The 15029-nt window shown below is 44.6% G+C and overlaps 1 protein-coding gene across 5 annotated transcripts in view; it reads left to right on the top strand.

Annotated features, from left to right (window-relative positions):
* Positions 1 to 15029, top strand: part of st3gal3b (ST3 beta-galactoside alpha-2,3-sialyltransferase 3b) — a 63273-nt gene that overhangs the window by 17794 nt on the left and 30450 nt on the right. For 2 of the 5 annotated variants that reach the window (XM_017495607.2, XM_017495606.3), the window contains exons 2-7: positions 79 to 226; positions 6556 to 6624; positions 6798 to 6863; positions 6958 to 7005; positions 10005 to 10050; positions 14371 to 14463. In XM_017495607.2, coding sequence (XP_017351096.1) covers positions 91 to 226; positions 6556 to 6624; positions 6798 to 6863; positions 6958 to 7005; positions 10005 to 10050; positions 14371 to 14463 — 458 coding nt within the window. In that variant the 5' untranslated portion in view covers positions 79 to 90. The remainder of the gene's footprint in view (positions 1 to 78; positions 227 to 6555; positions 6625 to 6797; positions 6864 to 6957; positions 7006 to 10004; positions 10051 to 14370; positions 14464 to 15029) is intronic. The other 3 variants (XM_047162773.2, XM_047162776.2, XM_017495608.2) reach the window with 3 other exon arrangements.

The raw sequence follows: 15029 nt of genomic DNA, 5'->3' as shown, positions 1-15029 counted from the left end.
GGGAAAAGGAAAGAAAGACAGGATTACGGAACAAACGGAAGGTATTTGTGGTTTAATTCGGGTTTGTCTCCCCTGTAGGCGAAGCAGCAGATGGTGCCATGTGAATGCCTGATGATCATGAAGGTCTCACACAAGCTGCTGTTTGCTCTGTGCCCAATGCTGGTCCTGGTCTTCATCTACTACTCCTCCGGGAAGCTTACTCTCCACATATGGGGATACAAATCACGTGAGTGACGTCCCCATCCTCGCCGTCTCGCTTTATCTGTCGTCAGAGTCTCCGTCCTCGTCCGGACGTTCGGTCCGTCACGTCGTTCCGTGTCCGGTTCAGTCAGTAACTTCATCACAGGAATCAGTCAATATAACCAACACCAGATCCAAACATAACATTCTGTAATATTTCCAAACATTATTCAACAGTCCAAGTTTTCCCTTCATTTTTTTAAACTTCCAAAATTTTTCTTTAGTTTTCCTGATAATGTTCACCCATCATACACATATGATCAATTGATGAATAAAAGATTTATATATATGTATATATATATATGTATATATTATATATATGAAATTTGCGCAGACCAGATTAAACACCATTTTTTTAAACTTATTTCTTTGTGCACTTACCAACCTTCATTTCGTATTATTTCTTTGGTTTATTTACTTTCTTGTTGATTATTTGTTATACTTTTTTGTTTAGTTAGTTAAAATTAATTCGCAGACCGGATGAAGCGATTAATGTCTGCCTTTGCTTCCATCCCTTTATTTGTTTGTTTGTTTGTTTGTTTATTTTAATCATTTTCTTTGTAGGGATTTCGAGATTACATAAACCTTAAAACCTGTTTGTAGTACTGAAGTAAATTATTCTCAAAAAATGATTTCCATGACTTATAAACAAAATAAAAACGTGTAAAAATTTTCAGATCAGATTAAATAGTTGACTTCGCCCTACTTTTTAAAAAAAAACAAAAAAAAAACCGATTTGAATTATTTATTTATTTTTCTGTTTAGTGAGAGGTTACAGGAATATTGAAACGATTTCTTACCGTTTTTGCAACTCGTATGTAATGATATTTATAATAATATGCATTTATTTTAGTATACTTTTTTTTGTATACCTACCTTTTCCATTTTTTTAAAAAAATTGTGAATTATTTTTTTCTATTTAGTGAGAGATTACAGGAATATTAAAACAAACAATTTCTTATAATTATTTGTAAAAAAAAATCAGATATATTAATATTCATAATAATATAAATAATGTATATAAATAATCTATATAACTATATATATATATAAAATTATATTTATTTAGATAAATGATGTATTTGGGAAAAGAAAGTAGTTAAAATAATGAGCTGAAGATATTAAGCGTAAGCAGAGTATGATGTGTTTACGGTGAGAACTCGGCTGGAGTTCTGGGATGTGTCCAGCAGAGGGAGCAAGAGAACAGCGAAGGGAATGGACTTGGGAATGTTCCACAGTCTGAAGTCTGAAATGAACTCTAGAGTTGAATCTGAATCTAAAAATAGCGGACTACCACGCTGCGAGCTCGTCGTGAAGGTGAGACGTAACGGTGTCGTAACGGTGTTAAAGACATTTTAAAAAAAAATTTGCACACGACCGAATATTAAGTGGAAACATAAAAAATATTGAAATGAATGACTGCTGTAAATATTACTGCTGCACGGATGAGCGAAACCGTTTCCAGGACTTTTTCTCCCCCTCGTTCGCCCCGTGACTCCGTGTGCTTGGCTGGCGCTCTCTGATGATGTCATCATCCTCTGACTTCCATCTCCTTGTCAGAATATGACAGAACAGCGGTTGATGGACGCGCTCCACAAATCCTCTCTTTATTCACAATTTGGAAGAATTCAGCACACGAGCGTACCATATAAGGTCAAATTCTTTACAAAAAGCCCGAATGTGAGCGTGCGTGCGTGCGTGCGTGCGTGTGTGTCGTGTCCGGTTCACTCGGCTGGATGACGTACGAGTTTCAGGCGGTGTTTTATAGTGAATAACTCCGTACCGAGCAGCAGAGCATCACTCACCGCTCCAGCGAGATTAAAGTCCTGGCAGGAAAAACAATAAAGATAATAATAATCATTCAAACGTGCACATTTCCCCGTCTCCAGCCAGGGCGTGTTCGACGTCCAGGCCCGCCGTGTAAAAATATGGATCTGAAACGATTACACTGTGTTTAACTGTTTATTAAAATGTGCAGAATATCCTCTCTTTGAAATGTTTTATTTATTTGTAGTTTGATGTGAGGAACCCGGACGTGTTCTCGCTGGGCCTCGCGTCCCCGTCTACCGGAGTACGGCGCGTTCACCCGCTTTTAATCCGTATTTCAGCCTCTCGTGCGCCTCGTTCGTTTCTCTTCAGGATGAAAGTGGAACAGTTTTTGTTGTTGTTTTGGTTGTTTATTTTCGTTGTTGTTGTTGTTGTTGTTTCAGTTTTTTGTTTTTATTTTGAATGGAAAAGAAGTTGAGGCCACGTTCCATCAGATGTCCGTATTTAAAGACTCGGGAGCTGTGCTGCGAGCGAGTGGAGTTTACCGCCCAGAAGTTGATTCTTTTCCTTTAACCGCACGTCCCCGAGTGCTTTACTGCTCTCACGCCGCGGCACCTTTCCGTTTACCAGCACGCCGCACCTTACATTACTGCCGTCTTCTTCATCTGTTTATAGCTGCGCTCCGCTATAAACACTCATTCCCTCCCCTGCCTTGTTCTCTCTCGCTCTCTCTCGCTCTCTCACACACGCTCTCTCTCTCTCTCTCTCACACACGCTCTCTCTCTCTCTCACACACGCTCTCTCTCTCTCACACACACTCTCTCACCTCTTCCTCACACGCTCTCTCTCTCTCACACACACTCTCTCACCTCTTCCTCACACGCTCTCTCTCTCTCTCACACACTCTCTCACCTCTTCCTCACACGCTCTCTCTCTCTCTCACACACTCTCTCACCTCTTCCTCACACGCTCTCTCTCTCTCTCACACACGCTCTCACCTCTTCCTCACACGCTCTCTCTCTCTCTCACACACGCTCTCTCTCTCTCACACACACTCTCTCACCTCTTCCTCACACGCTCTCTCTCTCTCACACACGCTTTCTCTCACACACGCTCTCTCTCACACACGCTCTCTCTCGCTCTCTCTCACACACGCTCTCTCACCTCTTCCTCACACGCTCTCTCTCTCTCACACACGCTTTCTCTCACACACGCTTTCTCTCACACACGCTCTCTCTCACACACGCTCTCTCTCGCTCTCTCTCACACTCGCTCTCTCACCTCTTCCTCACACGCTCTCTCTCTCTCTCTCTCACACACGCTCTCTCACCTCTTCCTCACACGCTCTCTCTCTCTCTCTCTCACACACGCTCTCTCACCTCTTCCTCACACGCTCTCTCTCTCTCTCTCTCACACACGCTCCCTCACCTCTTCCTCACACACTCTCTCTCTCTCTCACACACGCTCTCTCTCACACACACTCTCTCTCACACACTCTCTCTCTCTCTCACACACGCTCTCTCACCTCTTCCTCACACACTCTCTCTCTCTCTCTCTCACACACGCTCCCTCTCACACACACTCTCTCACCTCTTCCTCACACGCTCTCTCTCTCTGTCTCACACACACGCTCTCTCACACACGCTCTCTCACACACGCTCTCTCTCTCTCTCACACACGCTCTCTCTCTCTCTCACACACGCTCTCTCTCTCTCACTCTCTCACACACGCTCTCTCTCTCTCACTCTCTCACACACGCTCTCTCACTCTCTCACACACGCGCTCTCTCTCACTCTCTCTCACACACGCTCTCTCTCTCTCTCTCACACACACGCTCTCTCACTCTCTCACACACGTTCTCTCTCTCTCTCGCACACGCTCTCTCTCTCTCTCTCTCTCTCTCACACACACACACTCTCTCACTCTCTCACACACGCTCTCTCTCTCACTCTCTCACACACGTTCCCTCTCTCTCTCTCAGTTAATAGTAGGGAAGAATAAAACAACCCCACTCAGCTTTGCTGTTACGCAAAAAGCGTAAACTGGCCAGTCCGAAGCTCTGACGTTGGAGACTCCTTCCCTGCATGTTAATCAAATAACAGGGAAATCTCCCCACCGGTCTCGAGTTAAAGCAGCGGTTCGCGTGAGCGAGTTCCTACAGCAAAGATAACGTACTGGAACCGGTGCAGTAATATTTATCTTCATATTAACTTCAATACCAACATAAACCTGCGCTACTGTCAGGGCTAGTTCTCGGAGAACGAACCGACGCCTCCTCTTCTGACCAATCGCCGTCCAGTATCCAGCAGCAGCAGCGTGTGTTGTACACGTGTCTTAACGTGTCACGTTTGACTGTCTTTCGAACGTGATCTTTCGGGGAAAGGAAGCGAAAGCAGTTCTTTTAAAGCAACAGCGCTAAACATTTGAGTAATTTACGGCGTGTTTATTTTATCTGGCGTAAACAGAAGACGTTTTGTTTAGCGGCGTTCCTGACCTAAAGTATTTTTAGCCCAAACATGTTTTTAAAACAACAACAACAACAAAAAAACCTTTTTAATATTAATGCTCTCGACGATGATAAACGAAACGTTTCTAATCTTAGAAAACTCGGAGTGTAAGTGACTCGGAGGTAAAGGTAAACACGAGCCGGGTGCCGACCGACGCGGCGTCCGTGCGGATTCGGGTTCTAGCGAACCGGAGCGTCGCGGCCGTACGCGGCCGTGTCGATGGATCCGTCGCTCTGTCAGACTTGTCAGCGGTTCGCTCGGTGTTTTCCTCGACCGTCTTTATCGTCCTGAACTTCTGTTTGAGAGGGAGGGGAAAACAGTTTGGAGAAGAAGAAGAAGAAGAAGAAGAAAAAACTCAGGCGGATTAATTATAAACAGCGCCATTCAGCAGCTGTTCTGGGTTTATTTTGGAAAATTACGCAGACCTGGGACGGGTTTTCTTTGAACCTGAGTCCTGTTATGCAAGGCCTTTTGCTCGAATTGTAAAGATGAATCGCAGCGAGTGGCTTTGAAAGGGTAAGTGGGAAGGAAGCGCAACCCTTTTTGTGATGATGAATAACAAAAGAGAGGGCAAAAAACACACACACACACACACACACACACACACACACAACCCATAAAAACAAAAAACACTCGGCAGCATGTTTGGCATGAACGCCGAGGCCGTGCTTTTGAAAGATTTTCGGCGGGTCATCTCGCTCAGACATGTCACGTTCATCTCCACTGCGTCTGTTTGTTTGTTTGTTTGTTTATTTATTTATTTATTTATTTATTTATTTAAGGTAGTTGATGAGATCTGCACCGTGATCTTAAAAAAACCCCAGAGTGCTTTTGGGTTCATTTACGCCATATTTTACATTATTATTATTATTATTATTATTATTATTATTCTTTTTTACCGGTAACCGTAAAGCTGGTTCGGTCAGAGATTCGGTGCTGAACGTCTTGCTCATCCCTAGCTAACGATCGTATCCTAGCCGAGCGTTACGTCTCGAGGAACATTTTTTAGGTTCTGAAAACAGTCCAGCTCTAAAAAATGTTTTTTAAATAATAATAATAATAATGTTCCTGACGTTTTTTTTTTATCCGGCGCAAACGGTTCCACGGTGTTGATCTTTGATCAAGCCGTTCCGCTCCAGCAGAAACGTTCTGCATCCCAGAAACGTTCCGAAACACTTTTTCGATACTGACCGGACGTTGTCCGTTAGCCGTGTCCGGTTCTCCGGTCTGTCCGCTCCACGTGCTCTTGATGGGGCTCGGGTTCTTGTCCGGTTCCTCAGCTTCCCATCGGCGCTTGGTTCCACGTAGCTATCCGGAACCCTTCTCGCTACCCGTGCTTGCTCGCGCGCCTCCGCGGCTCTACAGCACCGCGTGTGTGGCTTAGCGGCGTTATCCAAGACCTGAAGAAGTCTGAGTTTGTAAAGCGCACATCTACGGCGGCAGGGACGGCTACAGCGACCGACAAACCCCGATCCTGCTTCTTTTTGGCGTCGTCTAGGGATCTCGGGTTGCGCGATAAAGTTCACGCTCGAAAACGTACGCGAAAAAGACGTAGAACCGCGATCGGGCTTTTATATATTCCAGGGTTGTTGTTTTTTTTTTTTTTTTGTTGACGCAATTTATCATTCATCCACTAGAGGGCCGCTAGAGCAGCTTACCGTTTGTCGGTCTTCTTAAAATCGAGGTTGCGGTGAGGTTCATTATGACGAATGTTTTCGCAGTCCGCGGAAGTTGTCGACCGCCGCTTTGATTCACGAGGCGAGACGACGCGACGTTAACGCAGGATGCGTTTCCCGGTCGCTGTGGCGTCCCTGCGGCTGTCGATGATCCAGTAAACGTCCTGTAAATAAGCACAGCTTCGGCTTCCGGAACGTTTCGGAAGACCTCTTCCGTGCACCTTTTTTCGCCTGTTTGTTTGTCTCTTCTGGCTTGCGTTTGTTTTTCGCTGCACGTAGAGAAATGAAAAGTGATGCTTGATGAGCACTGTGGGTTTAGTCCGCTTTGTCACACTGCTGAATTTTTGACCCTTTTTGTTTCACAGATGTACACGTGGAGTCGTCTGTTTCTCTAAAGCCCACCAAACCTAAAGCTAAACCTAAAGTGACTGCAGGTAGAAACCTCAAATCTGTGCTAATGGTGATGGGTCTGATGATGGTGGGGTGTGGTTTGTTTTGGGGTTTGTTTGTTTTCTCTGTATATGTTTTTCTTGGTGGTGAATTCATCCTAACACATCCTGATGTTCTAATGTGAATAACGACTAATTCACTGTATGACTAAACGCAGGACCAAACGGACCAGAGCGCTACGGAACCTCTAACCATTTCATCAGAGCTTCTTTTCACATGATTGGTAATGATTTCAGGGTGGTCAAAGTTCAATATTTCCCATAATGCTCTGCTGCGGGAGTCGGCAGCCGGGTCTAACTGATGGTTTTGTCTTTCAGAGCCAGTAACGGTGGACATCGTCTCCAAGGGACAGGTAGTAGACTCAGGTACAGGCTCACCCTGGTCCAAAACCAGGCCAGAATTCTTAAAGGGTTGTTCTTGTTAAACATCGCAGTGACCGTGTGACGTACATCGAATTTCTGCAGCTGTTTGTGTATTTAATTATTTATTTATCGGCCGGAGTTTGATCACGGCCGTGGTTCGACGTTATTTACGACGCGCGTTTATTTATTTGTTTGTTTGTTTGTTTGTTTATTTGGCGTATTTGTTTACCCGCGCCGCTTAACTCGCCGACGTAGCTCATCCAAGTAACCTCGCTGGCTACACCGTATAGAACGTTTGTGAACGTGTCGCTCAGTTCCTCACCGTGTTTGAATATTATGGGATGGCTCCAAGAAGGTCATACGTGACTCTGCTTTGAATTTAGAAGAAATAAGGAAGCGTACGGGACGGCCGTACGCAGACGGACGCGGCGTACCGATATCACGACCTACCGTATGACAGATCGTCGGCGCGTGCCCGGTCCCAGCTCAGGATGGCGGGTTTCTGCAGATAAACACCAGTGTTTATTCGTGTGCCGTCGATACGCTCCGTTTACACGGCATTCCGACTTCTTCGCCCGATCCGGACCTCTGAATACCTTTAAACAGCTCCGGGGCGCGGCGGCGCGCGTGCGGTCCGTTCCACGGACGGAACCTGAAGTTGTTTTCCCGGATGTTCTTGCTGAATGTTCGTCTACCGATTCCAGAAGTCCACGGGGTCACGGCGGTCGTCTCGCCACAGCGCTCTTCTCTTTCCAGCAGTTTCCCAAACCACTTAAGAGCTGGGGGGGGGGGGGGGGGGGGGATCCTTCCAGTAACAAGCGGTGATGTTGCAGACGGGTCGCTGTAGCCACTAAAGTAGAAACGTAGGAGGAATCGCGACGTAGGTTAACTCCCTGACTGACTGCCGGGCGTTAAGAGAAGCTCGTAGCTAGGCGGCTAGCTAGGAGGAACACCAGTTAACATGCTAATTTTCCTTCCCAGTGACCTGTTAGTAGTCGGTGATTTGGCGTTAGACACGAAACCGAATTATTAAAGCTCCCACCCATGTATTCCAGTCCGATTATTGATTATTCAGTAAATAAGCGTTATTTAAAGACAATCATCACTTCAGTAAACGTAAATATCCATTTAAAAATAGTTTAGGTGCTTTTACGACAATCTGGTAAATCAGCCGGGTTCGGTCCGCATTTCCGCGTGTTGTGTAGAATGTCTTAGTCTTTTCTCGGTTTCGACGAGAGTGGGACGTTAAGAGTAGGCGTCCGTGTCTCCGTCCGCGTATTTCTGTGCGGGTTTCGGGATTTCGCGTAGACGAGCGTCGGATGGAAAGACCAGATGCGAATAGAATCTCCAAAGAAACAACCCTTCGAGCTCAACTGAGGCCGATGAATTTTATTTTTTTTTTATTCGCTAAAAAGGAGTGAGCATAAACTACGAATAAATTCCTCGATGCACATCAAAAAAAAAAAAAAAAAACGTCACGTGACTTTGACTCGACAAGTCACGTGACTGGATCATTGACTCGGAGGAGTAAAAATGGCGGCGAGTGAGCCGCGCCGGTCTCCCCGGACGTGACGATTTTGCCGTCTTGAACACGCGGGATGGAAACGGCGCTTTATTCACGAATGTTTTACGCGATAATCCAGTTTTCCACACTGGTTCGATTCACAAACTGGATTTAAACGTGGCTTCTGACCGAAAAGGACGTCGTCCAGACGTCAACTTCTGAATTAGCAAAACGTTAAACTGTCATTTTTGCGCTTTCTGCTCGAACCTTGTCCCGACATACATCATGCGTTTTGTTTGGGTTTTTTTTTTTTTGCTAAATTTTGCCAGCGTTAGCTAAAAGTCTGCTAATCAAACAGAATCCATACGTTACGTCCAATATAATTTGCGAGTTTTATATCATTTTGCCGTAGGTCCCGCCTCTTTCTCTTTTGCTACAGTTAGAAAGTTACATTTCTAACTAAAATCTATCAGATATTCCCCTTTACCTGTAGCTTCAAAGTAAACATAAAAGAAGCTAACATCGGACACGACCATCCTCACCGATTAGAACAGTTCTGCGTACGTTTTCGAGCGATTTTTAAAAGTATAAAAAAATTCCCGCCAAACTCTTCTTTTAAGTTCGTTATCCTTCTGCCGTGATCTAATCTGCAGCTACTTCTTTCCTGTCTGTAGCGCCGAGATCCCGCTCCGTCTAATCTGCGGCTCCGTCTAATCTGCAGCTCCGTCTAATCTGCAGCTCCGGCTTTTTCACTTTTCCTCTGCAGAGATTCTGTCTCGGAAAACTAACAATGCATCTTTCACAGGCTTCAAAAGTATCTCCCCATCCCCCCCACCCCCCCCCCCCCCCTTTTCTGCGCATCTGATTATTTAAAAAAAAAAAAAAAAAATCAACGAAAATACTGACAACGCGGCGCTTTTACAATTCACGTAGTCTTTGGTTGCATGTCTAAGAGTAAAATCAGATGTGTTTCCTGCTGGTGAAGTCATTTTTAATACTTTTTTTTACTATCCCCCCTCCCCCACCCCCCCACACACACATTCTATAGCGCTGCCGAGCTTCATACGAATGCTGAACCGCTTCCGTCGGAATCTTCCGGCTCATTTTGACTAGCGGGAACAAAAATGCAAGCCCTTTTCTTGCCTTTTCTTTCTTTAAGCTCATTGCACTTTTATTTATTTATTTATTTATTTATTTATTCATTCATTCATTCCTGGACATGAGCACGTATGGTTTTGAGGTTTGATGGGGAGGAGTACGCTGGCTGTCCGAGCTCCGCTTCTTTCACCTGCCACCGCAGCTTCATGACCTCATCACAGCAGAGGTTTTCTCTTCACTAGCACCGACAACAACAACGCTAACGATGATGCATGAACGATGGCCGGGCGTTTCAGTGTTTGCTTTCGCTCAGCCTGCGATGAACTCGTCCTCATTGGTCTGTCTTCTCTCTCTCTCTCTCTCTCTCTCTCTCTCTCTCTCTCTCTCTCTCTCTCTGCAGCAGCGCTCGATAACCAGGGCTTTCTTCTGACGCTGGACGCGAAGCTGTAAGTCGGTTTTATTGATTATGAACTCATTCCTCACTGCATAATGTTAGCGTTAAAGTTACCGCAGTTTCTAAACAATGGCGTAGCTGGTCTTAAATGCCTAGCTAGCTTGGGTGTTAGCCAGTGTTAGTGCTTTTTAGAAAATAAGTAAAAAAATAATAATAAAATCAGTAGCTAGCCTGCTGAACGAGTGGACGCGCCAGTGTATTTGACGAGTCCCAAAACATATTTAACGACGCTAAAAAGTGGTAGCTTACATGATTAATGCCAAAAAGGGTGCAATGATGAAGAGTAGGGATGTGAAGAAAGAGGTAGAGTTAACCAACAGGGAGAATAAGGGATTGGTCAGATCTTCAAGAAGCCTAGTGTAAAAGCAGACTGGCCGAGTAACCAATGGGGCCGCAGTTCCCGCTTCCAGACTTACTGCAACTAATCAGACTGCAGTTTCAAAGATGATCAGACAACAGGTTTCCCCTCCCCAATGTTACAGTAACCAATCAGACTTCAGTCCCTGCCCTGAATAAAAACTCGAACCAATCAGACTTCAGTGCCTGCCCTGTGTATCCACTCGAACCAATCAGACTTCAGTCCCTGCCCTGAATAAAAACTCTAACCAATCAGACTCCAGGGCCTGCCCTGTATATCCACTCAAACCAATCAGACTTCAGTGCCTGCCCTGTATATCCACTCGAACCAATCAGACTTCAGTGCCTGCCCTGTATATCCACTCGAACCAATCAGACTTCAGGGCCTGCCCTGAATAAAAACTCTAACCAATCAGACTTCAGGGCCTGCCCTGTATACCCACTCGAACCAATCAGACTTCAGTCCCTGCCCTGAATAAAAACTCGAACCAATCAGACTTCAGTGCCTGCCCTGTATACCCACTTGAACCAATCAGACTTCAGGGCCTGCCCTGTATACCCACTCGAACCAATCAGACTCCAGGGCCTGCCCTGTATACCCACTCGAACCAATCAGACTTCAGGGCCTGCCCTGTATACCCACTCGAACCAATCAGACTTCAGACGTCAGCTCTTGTTTCCACTGCCATGGTAACCAGTCACACAGTTTTGAAGTAAGATTATATCTCTGTCTGTGGAAGGATTCAAGCTTTTTCTTTGGACACGAATCAATGAAAAAATACCCCCAGTAGTTCACTCGTTTATCGCCTCATGACTCTCCCTCGACTTTCCTCGATTTGTGGCTTTTTGCCTTTAATTACATCTGAGCAGTCACGGCCAGTGTAGCCAGTGCTTTGGACACTTCCTTTTCCACTTCCAGTGACTGGTTCGTCTTCACACCCATAAACCTGTTCTCAAAGCCAACTGTACTTCACCCCGGCATGTTCTTGACCTGTCCGGTGGTTTGGATCTCGCTTTATTCTACATCATTATCCTTTCTGATGCCTCTGTACCTCCCAGCTGGAGACGTTGCTCCGGTCAGCGCTGCCCCTCACGGTCGAAAGTTCTCCTCGACCGTCCTCACGTCGTCACACCCCCGGTCTTCTCTCATCCCATCTTCCCATCCTGTCTTGTGCTTCTTCCCGACATACCATCTGATTTGTTCCTGCGTAATGTTTTCCTCTGTCTCTGATTAATTCATTCAGATTTTCCAGCCCCACGATGGCCTGCTTTACATACACAGAGTCTTCAAGTTGAGAGACTCCAGATGCAAATGCCACACATGGAAATGACTCTAGATCTATTATTTTGTCCCATGCGCATGAATGCAACATTAGTAATAATACACCAAGCAGCCAAGTGTCCAGTCGTTATTGGTCGATTGAAAACAGGATGAGATTCCTCTATTACTGTTATAAACAGGGGTTAATTTGGAAGGGGGTGGAACTGTCTTGGATTAGATCTCATGCCGGTGATGAGCGAGTCGACCTGAATTAACAGTAACGTGGGGTTAACGTGAGGCTCCGCACACAACCCGACGTCACGCCGATCGTCTGGGATAACGTGGGAGGCAAGTGTAATAGAATACTGTCTGCGTTCGATGTGCAGATCTGAATTAGATCGCCTCGCTAACGAGATTAGATTACACTATGGGCTACGCGAGCTGGCTAGCCTAATCGCCAACCCAACACGCTAGCTACGTTTCGCATAATCCGGTTAACAGTGTTAGGCGCAGTCAGGGTTTGATTCGAGGTAGATTCGAGCGTACATCGTCGCGCGCCTGCCTAGCCGAACATGGTCCACTTCGTCAAAAACGAGGGCCGGAATTTATGTAAATTTATGTAAATTTATTCTCTAGTAGTGTATCTTTAACATTCTAAACATACACCGCAGAGATCGTGTGCGTTTCACGTTCCACGGACGTCGCCGTGGGTGTTTTTGTTTTTCTTTTAAACCGGTCGAGTTCACACAAGAACACGATTGTAAATAAAAGAGGATTCTTAAACGTTTAAACGTTAGAACCTGTCGAACTGGATACGAAATGTACATACAGTGGGATTTTTCCCTCTCTCTTTTTTTTTTAATCCATTCAGAGTTACGTCGGATGCCGTGGAACGTTTCTGAAATGATCCAACCCGACTAGCCGCGATCGCGGAAACCACGCTAGCTCGTGAGGCTGGCCGACAAGGCGATATAATATCGGTATCGAGACATTCACGAGGAACCCGTCGGGCCGTACGTGACTCGACGTTTTAAAACGCGTGCGTTATTTCTGCCGTTTTAATTTTGTTAACATTACATGACGTAAAAACAGATGAATTTATTGTGTATCTCCCCGCCCTTTTCGCTGCGGAATACCTAATAATAAACAAAAGTTTCCTTATTAGCCATCCTTCGTATCGTTATCTGTGAATGACGCATCGGAGGAAAGTATCGCGAGGCGATATTTCGGTTGGCTCGCCCGTCCCTCCTACCTCAACTTCCCCCTCGTGGTGGCTGTCGTGCTTTTATGTTCGAGTTGCTCAGAGTGGCACTCGCGTCCCGTGACGAAAGCGTTTGTTTCGGTTTTTACAGATTTGCGAGTTTCGAGGCTGTTCGCCGTCTGGTTCCGTTTTCGATACCGATGCGTCCCGAGAGTCAGCTTTGATCTGCTTTAACGGAGTCGACTTTTCTCATGGTGGTCCAGCTAGTGCGTGTCCATCCTCGCCCACTTCTATCTCAGTGCTCTTGACCAGCGCGCGCACACACACACACACACACACACACGCACGCACGCTCACGCTACACACGCTAGAGCACTGCTCAGCCTCATCGGCTGCCCGCTCGTCTCCCAGCACTCTGTTTATTTAAACTGCTCTCGGTGTGTATTACAGGTTTATTAATGACTTACAAGAATTCCAGTTTCGTTCCTCCGCTCCCGAGTCCCCGGTCCTCCTTTTTTTTTCTTTTCTTTTTTCTTCTTTCCTTTCCAGACCAGACACGTCTTTAAACGCTCAGGGATCGCTACGCTGTACGTTGTACGATCCTCGGTCTTACTAATACACGCGTCACGTTTCAATCCCGTCAGCCTCATCTTAAATATTGGCACTTCTTTGCCAAATAAGAAAAATAAGAAATGGAGGAAGAATGAAAAGGGATCGAGGGGGAAAAAAAAAATTGCTTATATGAAGCTAATTTGTCGGAGGTAACGTTCTGTCGCAGCGTTCTGCAGCGTAAACGATAACCACGGCAAGAGCCACACGAATGTCTTGCTTAAGTGAGGCACCTTAATAATATTAGTAGTAATATTACGTTTTATGCGTTTTTAAAAAATTTAATAAAAACTAGCTTGCAAAGTGATTTGCAGAGCGCAGAAAATAGTTCATGTGAAATAATAATAATAATAATAATAATAATAATAATAATAAATAAGAAAATAATTTTTTTTTAAAAACCTAAGAGTTGGAAGTGAAGTCAGTGATGGGAAATTATTATTAAATCATATGTTAATCGTAGTTTTGTTGATTAAATGTAATTGTGTTTTTTTTATATATATATAGAATATCGTAACTTTATTTTTTACTTATTTACTCTTACTGTTTTTACTCGTGCATGTGCAGTGTGTTTTTTTTTTTTTTTTTTTTATTTTACTTACTTTTCTTCGTAAATTGTGTTCACTTTTAATTTCTTTATTTGAAAGTATTTTTTTTTTAACTTATTTTATTTATATATATATATATTTTTTTACTTTATTTATTCGGGAACATTTACAGCTGAAGGCTCAATCTTTATGTAAAAAAATTTTTTTATTAATGATTTATTTATGTATTTTTATTTTTTTATTATTATTATTTTTATTTATTTATTTATTTTACAATATATTTGTTGAATTCTCAACTTCTTACCCGTGTAAATGTGAAACCGTTGTTGTGTGCAGCCCGCTGGAGTTGATGCACAGGTATGAGAACCTCAGCACTGGAGCCTGTAAACCCGGCTACGCCGCCGCCAAGATGACCGCCATCTTCCCAAAGTAAGAACCGCTTCACGTAATTTACCGCCAACCTTTTCCCGTAGTTGAGCACATTAAAAGCTTTAAGTATGTAAAGTTTAGCCTGTACACACTTGGCTACTGTACTGCCCCGACATCATAGCATCAACATCTGGCAACCCGCACGTCGCAACCAGACGTGGAGGCCGTACCTATGTACCGTATATGTCTTCGGAATAGAGCGAGTTCCCTACGATCGGGATTGTGACCGTCACCGTATCGTGCTTGGTCACGGTTCACGTTACCCACTGGAATGGATTTCTTTCTACATTTTCTTCAGCGTCTCGATTTTTTAGCTCATAACCGCAGCACGGCGAAAATACCGACGACGTAAGAGGTTTTTTTTTTTCCCCGATAGCCGTATTGAAACGGGGTTAGTGTCGGACGACGAGGCGGGAGATTTTAGTCCAAATCCTCCGGTCCGAATTGCTCACATACGCACGTTTCTGTAAAGTTTACGTCCATATTTTATAAAAATGAGCTCCGGAAATAACTCCAAAAAATATATTTTTTTAAAATTTAAATAAATAAAAATAAAAATTTTTACG

This window comes from Ictalurus punctatus, chromosome 20 (assembly GCF_001660625.3).
Source record: "Ictalurus punctatus breed USDA103 chromosome 20, Coco_2.0, whole genome shotgun sequence".
NCBI classification, from domain to species: domain Eukaryota; kingdom Metazoa; phylum Chordata; class Actinopteri; order Siluriformes; family Ictaluridae; genus Ictalurus; species Ictalurus punctatus.
Note: the sequence above shows the minus strand (reverse complement) of the source record. Positions and strands in the feature narration are given on the sequence as shown.